This window comes from Notolepis coatsorum, assembly GCF_963971535.1.
Source record: "Notolepis coatsorum genome assembly, chromosome: 18".
Taxonomy (NCBI): domain Eukaryota; kingdom Metazoa; phylum Chordata; class Actinopteri; order Aulopiformes; family Paralepididae; genus Notolepis; species Notolepis coatsorum.
In genome coordinates, this window is record NC_140182.1 from 20,392,116 (window position 1) to 20,415,279 (window position 23,164).

At 43.2% G+C, this 23,164-nt stretch overlaps 1 protein-coding gene across 1 annotated transcript; it reads right to left on the minus strand.

The window, feature by feature from the left end:
* Positions 1-11,686: 11,686 nt before the first annotated feature.
* On the minus strand, positions 11,687-23,142 carry psma4 (proteasome 20S subunit alpha 4). The gene is made up of 9 exons (XM_084334552.1): positions 23,044-23,142; positions 22,698-22,721; positions 22,018-22,060; positions 20,875-21,037; positions 20,656-20,733; positions 20,008-20,096; positions 17,335-17,465; positions 16,729-16,852; positions 11,687-12,197 (listed from the first exon to the last, which is right to left on the minus strand). Exons 2-9 carry the CDS (start codon positions 22,698-22,700, stop codon positions 12,043-12,045), a joined length of 786 nt encoding a protein of 261 aa, XP_084190678.1. The 5' UTR covers positions 22,701-22,721; positions 23,044-23,142; the 3' UTR covers positions 11,687-12,042.
* Positions 23,143-23,164: the final 22 nt, after the last annotated feature.

A 23,164-nucleotide genomic window follows, 5' to 3' on the forward strand; every position in this document is an offset into this window, starting at 1 on the left:
TTTGTCTCTGGTAGGGGTGGGGGTGGGGGGGGGGAGAATAAAACTGATCATCTTATCTTGCCTGCGTGTTTGAATTTTGAAAAGCCTACTGTAGTACCTTCTCTTAAGATCAGTGTTGATTGGAGTTTTTAAGTGTGTGTGTGTTCATGATTCATTGCCGCTGGGACTAATTCGCCTCTAAACTATGAACTGGATGATTTGAAGAAACTCTTCTTGAAGAGCAGAGGTTCTGGAAAGTTCTGCGTCAGCTGGGCCTCTCGCTGACTCAGCAGGTAATCTCCCAGCCGGCTCATCTCTCGCCACATTAACGCTGGCTGCTCTCCCAGGCCACGACGTGCCCAAGGTCAGTTGATCTAGAGATCTATTTTCAGTGTCTGGGTCGAGGTCGGCTTGGCTGTGCAGGAGTGGCCCAACCCCAATAGCCTTATGTCCTTCTTTATTTCAACAGTGAAAATGTTCAATGACATCAAGCATTATATAAATACAATAAGTGCATCATAGCGTTTGTACAATAAATACAATGAGTGCATCATAGCATTTGTACAATAAGTGCATCATGGTGTTTACAATAAATTAAAATGACTGCAGATTATGGTGGAATGGTTTAAACTAAACAAAGGATGGCAAAGTATTGAGATTTACAGTTTGTTGTATGATGTTCCACGTGTCAAGAGCACAGAAGCTAAAAGCAGATTTCCTAAGTTCAGTACAAACTCTAGGTGCTTTAAGAGTAAGGGCCAATCATTGGAATGTGTACTGTCTCCAACAGAGATGTGAGATAAAGTGGGCAATCTCCAATTTAGGCTTTATATAGAAAATATGGCAATGCAGCTCTCGCCTCTGCTAGGAAGTACCATCCAACACTACTATACAGAGGACACAATGCTGAGTACCATAACTATCACTGTTTACGATCATGTAAAAATCAAATCAACTTTATAGGCCACACATCATGTTTTACTTAAATTTAACCCTTTCACTGCCACACTACAGAAGGTTAACCTTTCACTACCACACTACAGACGGTTAACCTTTCACTACCACACTACAGAAGGTTAACTGTTCACTACCACACTACAGATGGTTAACCTTTCACTACCACACTACAGAAGGTTAACCTTTCACTACCACACTACAGAAGGTTAACCTTTCACTACCACACAACAGAATGTTAACCTTTCACTACCACACTGCAGACGGTTAACCTTTCACTACCACACTACAGAAGGTTAACTGTTCACTACCACACTACAGAAGGTTAACCTTTGACTGCCACACTACTAACCGTCTGTGTGGTAGTGAAAGGGTTAACATTCTGTAGTGTGGTAGTGAAAGGGTTAACCATTTGTCATATGGCAGTGAAAGGGTTAACCATTTGGTAGTGTGGTAGTGAAAGGGTTCATGTAGAGGGGCACTGGTACAGGTGGGGTATTAGCCCGATACCAGGATGAAATATTGGAACTTTGTATGGATGAATGTTACAGATGAACTGAGCACAATAGTATTTGATGATAACAAAGTCAACAGGGTAGAGACCCTGTCTATACCAAGATTATTATAGTTGACTAAGTTTTAACGAAACAAAAACAACCTACAGTAAAACTAACCAAAATATATACAGTATACAGTCTTTAATTTTAGTCTTTGTGAATTTGGTCGAATTTGTCAACACAGCAAGCAATGAGGAGGCATGTGTTTATTAAGACTGGGACGTCTACGTGACATTACTACGTGAGTTAATTGCCTTCACAAAGTGTTGTGTTTGAATTATTACACAATACCTATTCTGAACTTCTTAAATCTTGACCCCCGATAAAAATAGTAAAGAAAATACTAAAACAAAACATTCTTAAAAAATAAACTGAAACAAGCAAACCCACTCTGGAATCTAACTGAACCTAAACTGAATTGAAAACAAAATGCAAATTAATGAAAAATACCAAACTATAATAATCCGGGTCTAGCTGGCGGAGGCCCACTTGTCTCTACAGTGCACACAAAGTAGATCACTCAGTGGTCGGTAAGAAACAGGACTGGGGTTCCAGAAATCACAACTATCCCTTTAAAGCCGCAATCTGGATATATTTTGACCATTATAATTGTGGGGCAAAGTCACATTATTCTTCTTACCCATTGTAAGTCACAATATAAGTTATATTTACTATAAATTCACCAACGTAAAAAACATTTGACAGACACACAATACAAGAAATACAGCTTGTAGTGTGTTTCACTCTGCGTTGTGTTATTTTGATAGAAGACACTGCTGCTACAACCAGGTCATCTTAAGTCCAGTTTATTAGCAGGCTCCTCGGCCTGCATTCAAACGACAAAATATAATAATAAGCAACGGATCTCTCTTCAGCTGTGCTCCACCTTCTCCTTCACAGTCCAGATCAGAAAGAGTGCAAACTATAGCGCAGTGAAGAACTTTCACATAATCCATTTACCAACACAACATGCCAAACCAAAAAGATGATCCGTGAACACCAAGAACCGTGGAGTGAATAAAGAAAACCGCCGTTGGCAAATAAATAGCACAACGCTTTGAAATAAATAATTGTAAAAACCAGGAAGTTACTCCCCCAACAAGGCAAAAGTCGAACTTGCCCACTTCAAAATAAATAAGTAAATTCCTATTTGTTAGTGCTTGTATCAAGAGCTCAGTCTGAATATTTCGCCTAAAGGTACATGCCTAAGTAAATGGAAGATTGCTCCACTTCTGCAAGGTCAATTTGCATGTTCTTGGTATCTAGGAACATCTAGGGACCTGGGGGTATGTATTTCCCGTGTCAGAAATATTGTGTCTGTTACTAGGCTGAGTAAATTGTAATGAAGAAAAGGAGAATATAAATTATGATTTTTGCATCTTTGGGGTACGAGAAAATGCTCACTGAGCTCATTCACCACCTTATTGAGATCATGTGTACAAAAAAATCTAAGCAAATGAATAAACAGAAGGATTTGTAGATACAGTAATGAATGATAATCGATTTTAATTATAAATTCATATTTGACCTTGAACTTGACCTTGACCTTATTGTGGCCAAATCATACATCTATGGATAGGGAAAATGCTCCGCTTTCCAATGGCAGGGTTGAATCTGGATTTAGTCATTTCCTTGCGGTTTTTACGATAATTAGCATTTTCCGTTAAATTCATATTTCCGATCAATTGTATAAAACATCGGTAAAAATGAAAATATACACTTTGACTACTGTTTTTGATAGGGTTATGGTCTTTACTCTTGGCTACAAAAATCGGGTGTGCATTTCTTTGTTGCCTGTCGATTGCCCTTTCAGGTGACAAAATCCGTACAGCGGTTCTCGAGTTAAATGCCGATATGTGAGGCGTGCCCCAAAGTACGCAAAAGTACACATTACCACCCCCGACTCCCGGGGCTCTAGCTCCGTCAATCATTTGGCGATCTAGTAAATCTTTGCACAGGGTTGTAGCCAATGAGTGTGGCTTTCCAATGATACCCCATGATATGATAATTGGGGATCTAATACGGTCTCTATTGATCGATTTATGATAAAGAAAAGCAGGGTCCCCCTATAGGGGGGCCTTAAGGCTCAACAGGTTAGCTTGATAATTAAAAGATGTCTTCATTCCTGTTTCATACTTTAGATGGTGGGGGCTACTCATTTGGATCGCTGATTGGGCCTTTAACCTCAGTATTGCTGCTGAACACCTGATACTATCTGTGAACCACATGTCAGCCGAGTTGAAAGCACTTTCATTTGGTCCCATCACCAAATACCAACCATTTAAAAGGCGTTTCCACCAAAACTATCTTTTGGGTTGCAATTCTGCAAAACAAATTGCCACACTGGACAGCTAATGGCCTTGGCATCAGAAATCATGTTGTGTCACTAAGCTCTATAGGACCAAATGTCCAGAGGCAGATAGGCCTCTCCTGACCTTAATCTTCCTTTGACTTTACATAAGAACACCTCAGATTGAGGTTGAAACTCATTACCGCACCAATAGAATCTAACCAATGGCACAGCGGTGTGTGTGGTATAGGCTTTACGTCTCCAGTTCCAGTATCCGGTTGGCAGAACTAAAACCAGCCAGTCAATGACTAAATCCCTCCTAGATAGGATGTGTTACTACTGCAGGCCTCTCTTCTCACACACAGCTCTTAGTAGCATGATGTGCACTGGTGTAAAGGAGGGTTTCAGCAGATATATACTCTGAATTTTTTTTTGCCGAACCACTGCTGTCTGGGCGCAGTGATTTCATCACCTCAAAAGCCCAGTTTAAAAAAACAGGGCTTTTGAGGTGATGAAATCACTGCGCCTAGGCAGCAGTGGTTCAGCAAAAAAAATCCGAGTATATATCTGCTTAGAAAACGAAAATGTCTAATTATTATTTTCTTTTCCACGTGGTACATACATACATACACAGGTGACAGGTCACAACATGTTTACGGGAACGTTTTGGAGTGTACGTGACTGTTGGGAACTAGGCTACACTGGCACACCTACTTCCAGTGAATGACGCTAAACTAGGCTAACGGTGCGGCTGTTCCCTAAGTCTAATGCTTGCACAGAGAAGAAAAGGGGTAGGTATCTGCTTGTCTAACTCAATTTAAGAAGATAGATTTCCAATTTCCTCTGTGTGTTCAGTAGCAAGGCCTATTTATCGGGCCAAAACACCTCTCTGTTGGCCAAAAACACCTCTACCAGAGTTAGTTTTAAGCTAGGCTAGTGGTCCGTATCCGCTTCCATTAATGTGTGCAAAGCTAGGCTAGCTTGCAGCCGGATAGCTTTCTACTGAACGCACAGAGAGGAAATTGGTATCTATCTTCTTGTTTGACTCAAGAAGATGGTAAATTCCAGTTCCAGTTCTGCAAGCAAATACAACTTTTGGGTAGATGCTAGATCCCATGGCCCCGGAAAACATGTTTACATTTATTTTTAATTTGTCTGTAGTGGGAGTGGTTAATGTTAGGGATATGGATAGGTTTATAAACAACTTTTAAGGTGAACATTTACAGCTTGGCCAAAAACTGACGACCCCCAATAAATGCAGACGACTCTGTGTGATCTAGCATCTACCAACAAAATGCCCAATCAGTGTCAGGCTGTTACCGCCCTCCTCAGGCCCAGCGGTGTAGTGCAGTCTGAAGTACTGTAGTGGCGATACTATGAATTTACAGAACAAGTCTTTTAAAGTTCATCACAATAATTGGAATGTCCACGGAAAGCAGACTATGCCAATGAACATCATCATCATCCCAGTGTTTCATTTATTATTATAATATATATATATATATATATATTTTTTTTTATACATACATTGGTAAGTGTTGTTCCAGTGTTTTATTGGTAAGTTTTGTTCCAGTGTTTTAACATACATTGGTAACTTATATTGTGGACATATTCAGACTAATTAATTCTTAATAACTGTCAAACTAAATAAGTGTTATGCACAAATCGGTTTACAGTTTTGGGATATATGTGACATTATGTGCATAATAAATCTGCATTGTTTTGGTGAAGTGCCACAAATGACATATTGAACCTCCATCTTCGTTATTCTTGACCAAGTAACCTGACATTTTGTACTGTTGTATATTCCTATATGAATATCCATTAATTACAGCACAGTGAGGTTGCTAACTAGAGGAAGGGAAAGATCACAGTGTGATAGAAAACAATGGTCCTCATCTGGGCTCCCAAATTTAGCCAGTAGAGAATAAGTGTGTACAACCAGACAACCAGCAGCTATGGTCCAATATTCATTTAATTGCAGCGTGGGCCGAGTGGAATAATGCATTGGTTACACACAGGACACTTCAAGCATAATACATGATTGTACAAAAGGATTTGATGAGGTAAATCACAATAGCCCTCGTTGGCTTTTTACATCAAAGACAGTATTGTACATAAATATTAGTCATGTTATGTTAATGAAATAAGACCATAGTACTCTTTGTCACCACATGATAAAACCTGGGTCTAAGATAGGCATCTTACTCTAGTTATCACATTATTCCATATACAGTTTTACTCACATAGGGACAAAGTAGACCATGGTCGGTGGTGGTGGTGGAGACCAGACTCAGACCCCCTGGGTAACGGTGTGTGGCGGGTCTGGCTGGCCTCCCTCTCTATTCTTACTATTCCAATACTTATAGATTTCATGACCTCACTTTTCTTAACCTAGTTCCACCAATCACAAATATCTAAACACAGGCAGTCCTCATTTGGTGTCTTCTGGTCGTGTGTCTCTGTAACAGCCATGGGTAGCCCCCTCCTTTTTGGACAGAGGGGGGGTTGGACTGTGGCCTCCTTTGAATGAATCAATCATGTTAACCTTCCTTCTATTTGGTTCTTCTGTAAGTTACTTTTCTAATAGGTTACTATACTCTTGTTTTATTATTCCAACATTGTTTTCATTCTAAACTAATATACTGCAATTATTTCCTGTGACCTTATCTTGATTAGGCAACTGTCTTTAGGTTTTACTGAGTCACCGTTTTTCTGTGGTGTGTGACTGAGTAAACAATGTCGTCATTAGAGAGGTGTCGCCCGGTGATTTTCAACATGATGAGGTCTGATGACTTCAGCCTTAATAGTGTTTGTGTTGATATAATATTAACCCAGTATAGTCAGTGCTTCTTAGGTTAATACTATTCAATTCACAAGAGCCATCCCAAAACCCCATCTACCAAACTGACACTTTGTATTTTCTGAATCTATTATTGTAAAGATTCAACCATATTACTCTGAACCACAGAGGCATTTCCGCTTTTGGTCTCTTCTTGCTGTGCTCAACTGTCACATGTCTAGGTGTTTGGTTTCTTGGGGGGTTGGAATGGCTCCCTCTCCAACTGTTTTCTTCTAATTGCCGTTGTGTAAGTCATTTCAACATGGGGGGTTGGCCTGAAGGCTCCCCAAAATGTCACACAACCCTGCTGCCTGTTACTGCTTGTTCCAGTTCCACTCTGAGAGTCTATGTGATGAACTATTTACCATCACTACAGATACTTTCAGTTTTCTGGGTTAATCTAACATTTTTGATTATGAAATTATGAAGTCAAGGTTACCACAGTACATTTCCATTGTAGATAATGAGTAGGTCAGAAAGGAACAGGAACTTATGAATAAATAAATAAATGAATGAATTAATGATGAATTACAGTGGAAATTAATGACTCAGGTCCAGTTCGCAGGCATTTCAATTCATTTGAATTTCATTTCAAGGCCTGATCAATGTCAGGCTGTTTATCGCCCTCTTCAGGCCCAGTGGGGAAGTGTAGTATGAAGTAGTGGGGACACTGTGTATCTACTGAACAAAGATTTAGCAGCCTGGTTGGAGTTAAACAACAAGCTGTGTGACAGCAACCAGTTCCCCCTCCAGACTCCACCACCTCTTCTCCATTTCCCTCCTCTGTCCTCTCCTCCATCCCGAATGCCAGTCTGGAGCTCAACAATGGCTTCTCTCTCTCTCTCTCTCTCTCTCTCGCTCTCTCTCTCCCTCTCTCTCAAGGCAAAATGGAGCTCAGCTATTTTGCCTCCTTCCCTTTGTCCACACACAAGTCCTGGCTATTCTAAGCACACTTATTGAGTTGTGCTGTCCTTGATGAGCTTTAGGGGGTTCTTCTATTTCTGGTTCAACTTTGCATAGTACAGCTATGGATGGATGTTGTTGTCTACTACCAATGTATAGCATTTGACAATGGTTCTCTTTTCCCCCTGATCAAACACCTTGTTAGGTTACGTTATACAGTACTTCATTATCCCCTTGTTAGGTTAGGTTATACAGTACTTCATTAGCCCCTTGTTAGGTTATACAGTACATCATTATCCCCTTGGGGAAATGTATCCTGTGACCCATCCTAACTAACTTCTTAGGAGCAGTGGGCAGCCACAGTACAGTGTCTGGGGAGCAGTGGGCAGCCACAGTGCAGTGTCTGCCAGGGGAGCAGTGGGCAGCCACAGTACAGTGTCTGCCAGGGGAGCAGTGGGCAGCCACAGTACAGTGTCTGCCAGGGGAGCAGTGGGCAGCCACAGTACAGTGTCTGGGGAGCAGTGGGCAGCCACAGTGCAGTGTCTGGGGAGCAGTGGGCAGCCACAGTGCAGTGTCTGCCAGGGGAGCAGTGGGCAGCCACAGTACAGTGTCTGGGGAGCAGTGGGCAGCCACAGTGCAGTGTCTGCCAGGGGAGCAGTGGGCAGCCACAGTGCAGTGTCTGGGGAGCAGTGGGCAGCCACAGTGCAGTGTCTGGGGAGCAGTGGGCAGCCACAGTGCAGTGTCTGGGGAGCAGTGGGCAGCCACAGTACAGTGTCTGCCAGGGGAGCAGTGGGCAGCCACAGTACAGTGTCTGCCAGGGGAGCAGTGGGCAGCCACAGTACAGTGTCTGCCAGGGGAGCAGTGGGCAGCCACAGTACAGTGTCTGCCAGGGGAGCAGTGGGCAGCCACAGTACAGTGTCTGCCAGGGGAGCAGTGGGCAGCCACAGTGCAGTGTCTGGGGAGCAGTGGGCAGCCACAGTACAGTGTCTGCCAGGGGAGCAGTGGGCAGCCACAGTACAGTGTCTGGGGAGCAGTGGGCAGCCACAGTGCAGTGTCTGCCAGGGGAGCAGTGGGCAGCCACAGTGCAGTGTCTGGGGAGCAGTGGGCAGCCACAGTACAGTGTCTGCCAGGGGAGCAGTGGGCAGCCACAGTGCAGTGTCTGCCAGGGGAGCAGTGGGCAGCCACAGTGCAGTGTCTGCCAGGGGAGCAGTGGGCAGCCACAGTGCAGTGTCTGGGGAGCAGTGGGGCGTGATTACGAAACCTAGCCGCATTTCTCGGAGACGCTCTCTGATTGGCCGACGCCTGTTTCTACACTCGTTTTTTTTTATCCACTTTTTCCTCCCATTTTCTATATTTTCCTCCCATCCCAATTTCGTATCATCCAATTCAACCCCTGTCACGGACGCTGTTTCTTGCCTCCCACAAGCCGGCTGCAATGTGGACTAAGTCATACATAGCACAAGTCCCCTCCGGTACTTGAGGTAACAGCAGTCGCATCTTGTCACCTGCGCAGCTCGATCTCTCAGTGGCGAGGAGTAACGCGTGGGAGGCTCACGCTGCCCCCGACACTTCCTGATTCTACTGCGCAGGCGCACCAACCGACCTGTAGGAGTCGCTGTCCACAACGCCTGATCCCTACCCATCAGTTTCCCACCCCCTAATACGGCCAATGTGTATTAGTACGGACGACCAGCTAAACTGAAAGCAAATGTGGAGCGCTGGGCTCGAACTGACGAGCCCAGCGTCTCCAGCATTTCGTGGCGAGCGCCTTGCCCACTACGCCACGTAGCTGCCCCTGTTTCTACACTGGTTAAGCTTAGGCACTCTTGGTTGGTTATGGTTAGAGTTTGTCTTAGAGCATGGCGATAGAACGCCAGGTAGTTTGCAGGCTGTTTGACGTGGAAATGGTCAAAGACACAGCTCGTCACGGATTGGGCAAACGCGTCAGTGACCAATCAGAGAGCGTCAGTCAGTGCCAATCATCAGAGAGCGTCTCCGAGAAATGCGGCTAGGTTTCGTAATCACGCAGCAGTGGGCAGCCACAGTGCAGTGTCTGGGGAACAAATCCAGTTGTAATACCAGTACCATGGCCAGGGGCAATGGCAGGAGCACATACATTTTGCAGTATTTGTGTGGGAGGAAACTCGTGCAAACTCCACAGAAAGGCCCCCTGTTGGGGTTTGAACCCAAGACCTTGCTGACTGTGAGGCAACAGTGCTAACCACTGCACCACCGTACCGCCCTTGTTCAGTTCCTCAACCTCAAGCTGCTGCTCCTGACAAGACTCGATCCTGAGCACTTATGCTCAGTCATCCTCTTTGCCAAAGCTCTCCCATCGACCTCTCAAACTCCTTCTTATCCTGAGCCAGTCTCTTCTGCAGTTCCATGAGCCCCCTCTGCTGTACCTCCTCAGTATGCTGCTCAACACCCTCACATGTCTCCTTAAACTTGTTCTTCTGTTCTTTTTTTTTATCCACTTTTTCTCCTTATTTTTTGTATTTTTCTCCCATCCCAATTTCGCTGTCCAATTCTCCCCTCCCCGGTCTTGAACGTTGCTCGCATATACCCCCCACAGGTCGGTCGTAGGGAGGATAGAAGCCTTGCATCACGTGTCCCCTCCGGTAGACGAGGAGGCAGCCTGTCACATCTTTTCACCTGCCAGCGCGGACTCTCAGTGGCGAGGTGTAACGTGTGGGAGGCTCACACTGCCCCCGCTATTTCCTGTCTCTGCTGTGCAGGCGTCCCCCAACAGACCTGTAGGAGTCGCTGTCCACAACGTCCAGATTACCACCCATCGACTTCCACCCACTGACTCTGCCAATTGAGCCAGTATGACGGCCGGCCCAAGCCGGAGGCAACGCCGACAGCCGGATTTGAACCCGGTGTCTCTTGCGTTGGTGACAAATGCAATGTCCGCTGCGCCACCCAGCCGCCCTCTTCTTCTCTGTTCTGTATCTCCTCCATGTCTGATGTTCTGTCTGGCCCCGTTTTGTGTAATTAACACAACACAAGGATTCAGTGTCCTCTTAATACAACACAAGGATTCAGTGTCCAACAGTGACATATACCCATGTGGTGGACATATTCAAACTCATTAACTCTCAATAACTAAATCAATGTGTGCAAATCAGTTTACAGTTTTATGATGTGCGCAAAATTATGTGGAAAATATTGTTTTTCTTTTGGCAAGGTTTCCCTGGTGATGGTACACACATTTCATTTGGAACCTGTATGTCAATAGAGGGCTTACACAAATGTTTGTGTAGTCTTCCAACATGGCTGCTTGAAACATAGGAACCATTGTTTTGTACATGGCAATGGAAGAAACAATGGTTGCCATGTGAGAAATATAAAATATAAATACCGTACTTTTCGGACTATAAGCCGCGGCTTTTTTCCCCATTTTTCGACCCTGCGGCTTATATAACGGTGCGGCTTATATGTGACTCGACGTGACCAAACTTGAAAATGTAAACATCTAAATATTGCTTTTTTGACTGCATTGAAATGTTATTTATCTGTTCCCTTATTTGCTAAACTTAATACAACTTGTAAATGAGTTAATGCTTGTTATTTGTCCGACAGTATTGTGTCCCAATGCTAATTACATATGGTAATTAAACATTAAAACACCTGCGGCTTATAGTCCAGTGCGGCTTATATATGTACACATCATTCAATTTAGCTGCTGCGGCTTATAGTCAGGTGCGGCTTATAGTGCGAAAAGTACGGTAATAACAAAAACATAATTTGGCATTTTATTACTGGATCTGTAAACAAGTCACAGTAGAATAGTAATATCATGCATTTCCAATGTTTACCTACTCTACCACCACTGCACAGAAATTAGGCATTGTATTATGAAAGTGGTTACCAATGGTTACAGGCAGCCATACTGGATGAAAGAAAACTACACAAACATTCCCTGCAAGGTCTTTGTTGAAAAAAAGAAAGAAAAGATGCTGGTGAAGGGCCACACATAACATCTGGAACTTCTATGTCTATTGAATGGTTTCATTGAATCATCAGAGGTTGTCCGCTGCAATGACACGTAAACACCAACAACATTCCTGTGTGCTGTGCATATCGTTACCACAGTCTCAATCAAATGCATGATGATATAATATGCAGGGCCGAATAATAATAAATCAACAAGTCATGCGCATTTGAGTCATTTGGATTTAATTAGAGAAACAAAATAACCGGTGAAAAAACAAACATTTGGGGAATTCTTGCTGGAGATGCACCTCCAGTGAATCTTTTCCTTTAATTAGTTCCAGGGAGTGTTGTAACGCCCATGCACTCATGAACCCACTAGATTACCTCAACCTAGGCATGTTTGAAAAGCTTCACCTGTTTTGTACTTGCATTTGGACTAGAAGTCTTACAACAAATCTGTATGGATTGATATGGGGTATCAGATATTAGTATAGGCCTAAAAAAACAGCAGTGTATCCTTCATTCTCGCTCTCACACACCCACATACATACACACACACACTAACTCCAGTGTGGAGATCACTTGTCCTTCTCCTTCTGCTCCTTCTCCTTCTTGGCTTTTTCTGTCTTGGCCTCCTCCACTTCGTGCTTCTTGATCAGCTCTTCCACCTCCTTCGTCTTCAGAACCTTGATGACGGTCTTCCCCTTCTCCCGGGTCAGCGTGGCGATCTCCACTGGGGGGAGGAGGCAAGGGAAGTCATGAGGAAGGGTGTAATGATTAATGAGTGTTTGCAGAAACGACGTCTTTGCTAACGGATACGGTGATGTATCCAATGTTCCATCATTTCGGAACTTTTCTGTCCATCAAAACGGACACAGATGTGGCAGAAACGGACTCGGCATCAGCAGTGTCCAACAATTTTTTTTTACAGTCAGATGGAGAGACACAGTGGATCAATGTGGCCGTGGCAGTAGAACTGGAGTTGGGTGTTGGACAACAGACGCCCTCTGCTCTTAAGGGCTAAGATGGCTTAAATGCAGAAGACAAATTTCTGCTATATGTAAATGTACTTGGTAAATAATAAGTAAATAAAAGTTTCTTCTTCTTCTTGGTTTTTAACCAAGAAAATGTGTAACCCATTTAGACCTAAAGCAACCTCTAAAAACGGCTTCTGACACCGGTTCCTGACAGGCAGCGAGCGAGCGAACTGGAGACGAAATCGCGCGCGACACTGTCCTGATATGCCGCGGCGCGTGTCCTAGTGTGTCTGTGTGTGTGTATTTACCTGGAAGCACGGACAAAAGCAGCCTGCGATTCTCGACCAATAAAAAGTGTTTAGGGGCGGGACTCGGCCGCGTAATCGCTCAACTAGAGACACAACGAGCGAATATTTGAGGGGGGAACGACATCGCCGCTCAGTTCGCTGTCGCTCGCGGCAGGTCAGGATAGTCTGATTGAAACGAATACATTTTAATCATTTTCGCAAATCACGCTCGCTCGCGTCGCTGCCTGTCAGGAAGGGGTGTTAATCCTAAGGCATTGTTGCAAAAGAAATCCAAAAACCTGAGGGTTTTCGGAACAACAGAATTGTCAGCATTCACTAGATTATTTACTTTCCCCCAATGTTCATTAAAAGTTTTTATAAATCAGAGCTCCAGTAGCTCACCGCGTACCTCGAGCGCTATTTCGGCGCCGGGGACAACCGTGCTCGTCACGGATCTGGGGTTAGCGAGTTCGATTCCCGGACTGCAGCCGTATCTTTCTCAGAGTGTCTTCCCCCATCTGTACCCATTCAAACCTGTTTCTATCGGTCATTCTTGACCAGAGAAAATGCGATAAACGCAAAAAAGAGCCAGCGGAATGGCCAAAGTTTAAAAAAAAAAGAAAATAGTTTTTATAAATCAATAAACATGAGAATTATTAATTTCTTTTACACATTTGACAGTGATTTGTTATAAAGAGCGTAAACCGATGTAAAAACAGCTGGTAACCACCACCATATGATCAGATGTAATCATATGGTGTATGTAGTCCTGGCCTCACTCCACTGGCTACCCGTCCGTCACCGCATTGATTTTAAATTACTTTTACAGGGTATCTGCAGGTTTAGCCCAGTCAGATTTAAGGCTTTTTAAGACTTTTTAATGCCACTCAGAATTAAATTTAATACCAATTTCACAATAACAAAATGGCAAAAATCATGCAACGACACCAATTAGTTTAAGTTTAGGGACACATTGGTCCAAAGATGTTTATTAAAACATAACTTGGAAACTTAAAAATCTTGAACTTAAAGGAGTAACTGGATTGGATGAATTTCAACAAAGGGGTGCCAAACATAAATAGAAAATATAGCTATACAAAATATACCAGGGGCCAAGCAGCAAGTGCAACAGCCACATTTCCGTCAGAACACATACTACCATAGGACTTATACCTGTAAGAACACATAACTATCACCATAGAACTGATACCTGTCAGAACACATAACTATTACCATAGGACTGATACCTGTCAGAACACATGACTATGACTGATACCTGTCAGAACACATAACTATTACCACCCTCCCCAGGGTATCAAAAAAGTCAACCAACAAACAAGATTCTTGTGCCGGATCTCCTCTCTGGTAAACAAGAATACCCTGAAGACTCTAACAGGAGCACTCATTCAAGGGTACTACGACTATGCCTGTTACCAAAGCACCTCAAAGGCACTAAAAACAAGATTACAAACATCACAAAACAAACTTGTCAGACTGCTTAACCTCACTCCTAAAACCCACTTTACCCCTGCCCACATTCAAAACCGCTCTTAAAGAGCACCTACGAGAGGCTGCAATTAGAAACTGGGCACCGTAAATGTCAACCCCCCCCCCCCCCCCCCCTCCAAATGTACAGTCTCCGATACCGATCGTTTTTGATTAAAAAGAAATAAATTTTTTATATAAAACATTTTTTTTTATAAAATATATATATTATATAATTAGACTTGTACTATCTGCGAGACATCGCCACCACGCAACAAGTCAAAATGCTCGCTATCTGCAAACAGCTCCACTGTCTGTGTACTCTAGTAGCCTCCAGCTCCAAAAAGGATTCTCCGGCGCTGCAGCTGGACCCTATTGGTAACATTACTGTGCTTTGGTCATATCACATTCAGCAAGCCCTCAGCTCGAATACGCATTGAAACAATGTTATAAGACATTGATATCAGGAGCTATCTGTAGCTACTGCTAGCCGGCTAGATGACGTTAAGACAACTATTTAGTTCAATCGGACATTTCGTTTTGAACTGTGAACTAACGTCAGCTAACGCAAGCTAACGGAGATATCAACATGGACTACTAGACTTCCTGGGGCATTTGTTGATATCCGGAGCTATCAGTAGCTAGCCGGCTAAATACCGTTAGACAATGCCTACTAAAAGTGAATAGTTGACTGGGTAATTTTGTTTAAACAGTAACGATAGCTAGGTAGCTAACGTTAGCTCAGGTCGATTGCACTATAGACTCAGCAGAGGAGCCGCCTCCTCTGTGTTTACAAACTCTACACGGGTGCGGGCGGGGCAAGGGAGCAGCGGCAGTTTGCAGGTCCTGTGCGTCTGAGACAAGCGAGTGAGATCGGGGCATCCCTACTTTCTATGGCATTTTTAAGACCTGAAAGATGGATTTAAGACATTTTAAGACAAACTAAGGCCTTAATTATTGATAAACAAATTTAAGACTTTAAGACTTTAAGGATCCGCGGACACCCTGTTTTAACATCCCTAAATGGCCTGGCCCCACAGTACCTGACCAAGCTCCTGCATCTCCACACCCTATCCAAAGCCCTACATTTACAATTACATTTAGCTGACGCTTTTATCCAAAGCGACTTACAAGTTCTGTACGACAAGTCATCAGGAAGGGTACAACTCTATCAGCTGAGTAACAATGTTCATCAAAGTGTTGCATGCTACAGTGTAGGTTAGTTTATTAGGTGCATGACAGTAAGGTTAGTTAGGGTTAGATTTTTTTTTTTTTTAATTATCTAGGGACATCTATGGACCCAGTGTCAGAAATATTGTGTCTGTTACTATGCTTGAGTAAATTTTAATGAATCAAAGGGAGAATATAAATTATTATATATATAAAAAAAATAAAAATAATCTTTGACGGTGAATAACACCATGCTAACATTGACCAGATGTGAAACATTTACGAGCTGAGCTCATTCAGCACCTTCTTGAGATCAAGTGTACTCAAAATCAAAGCAAATTAATAAAGGGCAGATGATTATTTTGTATTTTTTTTTATTTCAGATAATGGTTGAAGAAGTGAGTCTTTAGTCGACGGCGAAAGATTGGACGGGATTCGGCTGTCCTAACTGGGGTGGGTAGTTCATTCCACCATTGTGGGGCAAGGACTGAGAATAGGCCACTTCTCTTTGATGACCCTCCCGGAGCTTGGATAGGAGTAGTTCTGAGGCGGCCAGAAGATGCAGAGGTCTTGAGGGTGTGTAGTAGTTAGAGACCATTGACCGGAGGTAGGCGGGAGCGGTTCCCTTTGCCGCACGGTATGCCAGGTCGAGGGCCTTGAAGCGGATTCGTGCAGCAATGGGGAGCCAGTGCAGGTCACTAAGAAGTGGGGTGACATGGACCGACTTCGGTAGGTTTGAGATCAGGCGGGCCGCTGCGTTCTGAATGAGTTGAAGAGGCTTGGTGGCAGTGGCCGGGAGGCCAGCGAGCAGTGCGTTGCAGTAGTCGAGGCGGGAGATGACTGTTGAGGCCCTAAGGTCAGCCGACCAACTGTTGCTACATGTGCCCAGGTCTAGGCTCAAAGCCAGAGGGGACAGAGCTTTTTCCATAGCCGCCCTTAAACTGTGGAATAGCCTCCCCTTCCACATCAGGTCAGACCAGACCCTTACGGTCTTTAAGTCCCAGCTTAAGACTCATCTATTCTCCCTGGCCTTTGACCAGAGATGAGCCTGCCTCCCATGTCATTACTTTTAGTCCTTTTATGCCTTATTTTTGTATTCTACTGCACTTTTCTTTCTTGTTATTATATTTAATTTTGTATTTCTATCTGAACCCCTGCACTTATTTGTATTGTCTGCACTTTTATATTTAGTATATGTATTTTTTTCTTTGCTCTATGTTTTTATCTGTGAAGCACTTTGGTACAGTCACAACTGTTGTAAATGTGCTATATAAATAAAGTTGATTATGATTATGTATTGAAAAACGGGGAGAAAAATAATAAACACCTTCTCTCTGTCACTCACCTTTCTCTGCAGACAGTTTGCTAACGTCCATGGTTTTGTTGAGGACTTTGACGGCCAGGGCCAGGGCTGTGGAGAGCGTCATCTCCCCCTCCTTGAAGTCCTGCTTCAGCATGGAGACAGAAGCCTAGGAGAGAGAGCCGGGGGAACCATTAGCTCTTTAACACTCCCTCCCGACAGAACAGGAGACTACCTAGGAGTGGTAGGTAGTCTAAATGTAATGTTAAGAGAGGCGGTCCGTGTGACCGGAAGGTTAGGTTGCCATTTCAAATCCCGAGACCGGCGGGGAAAACCTTGGGCGGAGGAAGTGAATGAGTGACGCTTGACTCTTACAGCTGCTTGTGTAGCAAAAATGGGGTCATGTAGTTTACCTGAATGCTACCAATACTAACTCTTCTTTTCTATTGTCGTTTATGCGTCTGTATTATTATTATGATTTTTATTTCCATCACTGTGTCTGTGATTCGTTTAATTACATGTTTAACTTGCCAGATTTTACAACAGTAAAATATGAAAATACCTGTTCTTCTATTATGTATACTATACTACATTCTTCTGCCAATAGAATATTATAATACAAAAATAATAATAATAAAGCTGGTGATTTACAGCGCTGTTGTTGCCGATGCAGGTGGCTTTCCAGCCTCCGTAGTTCCCACTGGGATCACTCTGGTACAGCTGGAATCCGTAGTGTTTATCCCAACCCATGTACAGCAGAGACACTCCAAATGGACGCTTTCCTGTTGTGACACACACACACACACACGCCTGTATTTGTACATTTAGTAGTTTCAGCGATTTTTCAATGCAGATGAATGGAAGTGATAAGGGATGCAGGATATATTGATGACCATATCGGTATCAGTGATTTTTTTTCATATTATCGGTAGATTTTATTTATGGCTCCAAAGACAACAAATCCAAGGGATGACATGCAAAAGTAACAACACTTATTTCCAGCATGGTCCCCAATGTTCTGACCAAAGGACATACACAAATAACATACAACACATTAGGGCTGCAACGATTAGTCGACGATGTCGATTATGAAAAATCGTCGACGAGATATTGTTGCGTCGATTAGTCATTAAAAAATATATATATATATTATAATTTTTTATTTTTTTTGCACTACCTATCTTTGTGAAAGTGGCTTCTCAGCTCTGGTCCAGCCAGCTGAAGACTTCTTAGCTTAACATAACAGACCGACAGTAAGTTTGGGGGAACTAATGGGATAACTGGGGATGTTGTTTGGTCCTGACAAGAGTCTCAAAGCAACTCTGAGGTCATGCTCAATGTCCAATCTGTTCCTCTGCTCTGTCTTCAGCTGGACCAGAGCCGAGAAGCCACTTTCACAAAGATAGGTAGTGAGAGAAAAAAAAAATTATATCTTTTTTTCCTTAATATAATTGTTTTTCGATTAGTCGACTAATCGAAAAAATAATCGACAGATTAGTCGACTACCAAAATAGTCATTAGTTGCAGCCCTACAACACAGAGCAAAAGTCCAATACAACAAATCCATATTCTACATATCTAAAAACAAGACAATAACATCCTGACCAAATACCATAAAATAGCACATTTCTTATACCATCATTAAAACAATAATCCAAGTATGACCTGACAGCTATCTGGCCATTTTCCCCCAGAGACATGAGCGAAACTGACCTTTAAATATACCTCGTCTAGATCCTGACAGTTTTTTTTTTGGATCTTTTCCCCCCTCCATTTTCCTCCGATTTTCTCCCATCCCAATGTTAGTCGTATGCCAATTCCCAATCCCTTCCTGGTCGCTGCGCACTTACCCCCCACAGTCAGATCATCTGGGAGAGTGGAGGCTATCACGTGCTTCCCCCGACACACGTCCAGCCAATCAACCGCTTCTTTTCACCTGGCAGCGCGGATCCTCCCCGAGAGGGCGTAGCGTGTGGAAGGATCACACTATCCCACTCAGGTCCTATCCGCGCTTAGCAGGCGCCCCGACCGAACTGTAGGAGTCGCTGTTTACAACGACCCGGACCCACCCAGCCAGCTTCTCCCACCCTCTAATACAGCCAATTGTATTAGTGTGAACGGCCAGCCAAGCTGGTGACAACCCCGGAGCTGTGAGCTGGATTCAGCTTCGGGGTTTGTGACGAACACAATCTCCGCTACGCCACCTAACCGCCCCTGACAGTTTTATCCTAAGTGGAAGGCTGTTCTACGTTGAGATCCCGGTGTAGAAGAATGAGCTCTGAGCCATAGACTTGACCCGCGGCACCTTACAAGAGCGAACACTGGCCCTGGTATTGTGTCCATGCTGCATGTGGACCATATGGATCTGATACTTCAGATAGCTTGGGGCTGTACCATTTACTATGTTGAACATGTGGTTCAGTTTAATCTGTTCAACCCTGAGGTGCACTGGTAGCAGTCCCACCTTTATGAATTCAGCACTTCCTACATGCGGTCCGATGAGCAAAACTGAGACGTTGTGAACAACTGATGATTATTCCTCTGTTGTCTGTGTGTGTGTGTTTTTCTTCTTTTGGCCGACAGTTTGTTTGGGTAACGTTACTTACACGTGACAATGACGCAGCAAAGGATTGTTTTAATATCCGTTATCGGCCATAACAGAACATTTTATATCTGTTATTGGCCATAACAGAAACATTCATATCCATTATCGGCCATAACAGAAACATTAATATCTGTTATTGGCCATAACAGAAACATTCATATCCGTTATTGGCCATAACAGAAACATTAATATCAGTTATTGGCCATAGCAGAAACATTACTATCGTTTAACGGTATTGGCCAAATATTTTATATCGGTGCATCCCTAGATGTGAAAGTAATCCTTTGATTTATCATCATCAGTTATTTATTTTCGCTTTCAGTGAGTTCAAAATAGCCAAATAACGTTACTAAATAACTACCTCCCTAAACAAATACCTCACATGCATAATTCAGGTGACAGTAGAGTAGCACATCATTAATCAGAATCACAGACAGTGAATTCGTTTTATAACATTTGTGCAAGTTAAAGTAGAGATGAGAAGACACATATGTTTGCTAGGATTCAGAATTATGTCTAATAAAATGGTGACCTACATGGTCACATGACATGGTTCGCTGGTCAATGTGAAAACAAAACAGAATCAATGAAAACAACAAAAGTAACAATCTCACTTCTGATTCGGACCATTTCAAAACTACCTCTGGAGTGGAAATACTCCCTAAGGCTGTGTGGAGAACATGGCTGAATGCCTGGGCCCCAGCCAGCTGGTCACCTACCTCCGAACTGGGTGTAGGCCTGTTTGATGTCACACAGGGCTGTGACCAGCTGCTCACACGGGATGGGCTCCTGGTACTGCAGCAGATACCTGGGACAACAGAGACATTTACCATGAGACGTGAATCACATCCAAGATTTACCATGAGACATGACTGACATCCAAGATTTACCATGAAACGTGAATCACATCCAAGATTTACCATGAGACATGAATGACATCCAAGATTTACCATGAGAGAGGTGAATCACATCCAAGATTTACCATGAGACGTGAATCACATCCAAGATTTACCATGTCCGAGACGTGAATCACATCCAAGATTTACCATGAGACGTGAATCACATCCAAGATTTACCATGAGACGTGAATCACATCCAAGATTTACCATGAGACGTGAATCACATCCAAGATTTACCATGAGACATGACTTCCATTTGGCTAAATGTCAGTTAGACATTTAGCCTCAGATTTCACTTGAACAACAACAACAACAAGCAGCATATAATACATAGATAGAACAATACAATATATATAAAAAAGAATAATGCAACATAATATTATTATTATTATTGTTACTTTCATTGAAAAAAGTTGATTTAAAAGATGCAGTTTTGCAAACTTGTATTAGCTCCGCCTCCATGTTCACCTCTGCGCTATTAGCCTCAGCTCATTGGTCAGTACGTTGGCATCCGATGTAATCCCGGCCACGCTGCATGCCATATCTCTGCAGGACGAGAGGATGAGAGGGAAAAATAAGTGAATGTCTGTCAGAAGAACAATAAGAATAACTGATGCTTAGGTGGAGCAGCTTACCACCACAATGATGGCATAAATGAGGGTTAAGCCCAAATAATCAGCGACTCACTCGTTTAATTTGTAGATCTTTTCGGAGAAGAATACTTCATCCAACAGCTTGTGGATGTTTCTCCTCTCGGCAGCCAGCAACACTCCGTCATTGGCTAGAATGCCCAGGCAGGTGCCGGCGTGGCCGATGGCCTCCATGGCATATTCCACCTGGTACAGACGCCCTGCCAACCACACACAGCACTGGCAGATGAGATCGTTTTGTCGGCTTGGTGATATTAGTGAAAGGGTTAATCGTTTGGTAGTGCGGCAGTGAATGGGTTAAATCACAAAAAGGGAATATTTTATAGTGGTACACTACACACAGTGTTCCCCACTGGTTCTTAGGTTGTCTGTGGTGGTGGTTGGCTGGGGTGTGTAAACCTGAATGTTTGTGAGGTGCCTCTTGTCTTCCTACAATGACTACAACTCTCCACTTCATGCACCAAAGGAGTTTCCTAACCATAGATTAGAGACCAGGTGGCGTGTTGCTTTTTAACAGCGGAGGAGTGCAAGAATGTGACAATGTGACCATGTGACCGCGGCAGCGCGAGAGAGCGGCAGTGCGGAAATAGGCTGTCTATTGCCATTCTCTAAGACAAACGCTAACCTTAACCAGCTCCTTAACAGCGCCTAAACTTAACCTTTCTAACCTTAACCAACTCCGAAACAATGCCTAACCTTAACCTTAACCATGCCTAACCTTAACCTTAACCATAGAAAGAATATTGCCATTCTCTAAGACAAACTCTAACCTTTGGCTTAACCAGCTCCTTAACAGCGCCTAAACTTAACCTTTCTAACCTTAACCAACTCCGAAACAATGCCTAACCTTAACCTTAACCATGCCTAACCTTAACCGGCGAAAGAATACATGTTAAAAAAATAAATAAAAAATTATGGGATTCGAACTTGAAACCAACGGACCGCCGCGCTGCCAGGTGAGCTAAGCTTCGAATGAGAATCATGGCGGTTTACGGCTAAATAATGCCGCAAGCTCTGCCGCTCCGCTCTGCGGTTGCCGCGCCTGCCGCGGGGCGTGTCGCAGCCAATCAGGGAAAACGCGGAAGCATTCGGCGCACTCCTTCGCTGTTAATAAGCAATAGGCGACCAGGTGAGCTGTGTGTGTGTTTTCACCCTGAAGAATGTGCATCTAAAGTCTTACCCTCTGGTGAGAAGATGGTTGTTCTTGAATCATATCGGCGTGACTGAGAGGGGACAGAAAACAGGCGAGTCATTCTATGTAGGGCTGCTGGACAATAATTCAAATAATTTAAATGTAATTTCCATGGCCCAGGAATCAATATTTGTGAACATGAGCTACTATCTCCCCAAGCCAGAAACCAGAGAAGTAAGAATCAAACTTGTGATGACATAAAATATAAAGGCTGGAGTATATTGTATGGTAACTCAGTTACTTCTACTCTGCATTGAGCATTGTATATATATGTATATACTGAAAACTTTTGTCTACGTACTTGACTATTTTATACTTGCTATACTTATTTTATACTTATCTATTTTTGTCTAGCACAGTCTCTGGAACGTAACAGAAGCATTTTGTATACAAGTATTCTGTACTTCTGTATGAAAACTAATAAAGAAACTTGAACTTGAGCTGCTCCATATTAGACAATGAATGTGAGGCAGATTTTTGTGAATGAGCCCTTATACCCAAATTAAATTAGCTCGATTCTGTAGTAGTATTCTGTTCTGAAACGGGAAATGTATCTGTATACAACAGAGCATTCCCCTGTGTGTTCTCAGTGTCACCTATATTTTAACATCTTTCCCAAATGCATTGTCTATGGAGCAGCATTTGACTGTTTTGGCAGGAGAACTCACCATTGCTGGAGGTTGCAATCAATTCTGTGGTTAGAACAGAAAAACAAAACTTATAAGACAAGAGGGAAAAAATCTCTGGACAATTTAGGGAAATGTCCCATTTTTACATTTACACTCAACAAGGTAACGCTAACGTTATAACGTAAAGTATCTACCAAATTAACTCGCCCAGACTCTATGAATGAAGCCAGCAACGTGAAGCAGCACTTTTTAGCTAACGCTAACCGTTAGCATTGACATGATTCCGTTTTTTAGTATCTTATCTAACAAGCTAACGTTAGTTATCCACAAGCAATGCAATGGCTTCGACCTATTTCCTTGAAACACAGACTGAAAAAAAACTCACCGTTCAAATGGAAAAGTGCGATTTAAAACGTAATATAGAAAAGTTGTCGGCGATAGCTAGCTACTCTATCTCAGCTCTGACCGGGTTTGATGACGTCAGAGGATAAACAAGCCCGCCGTCA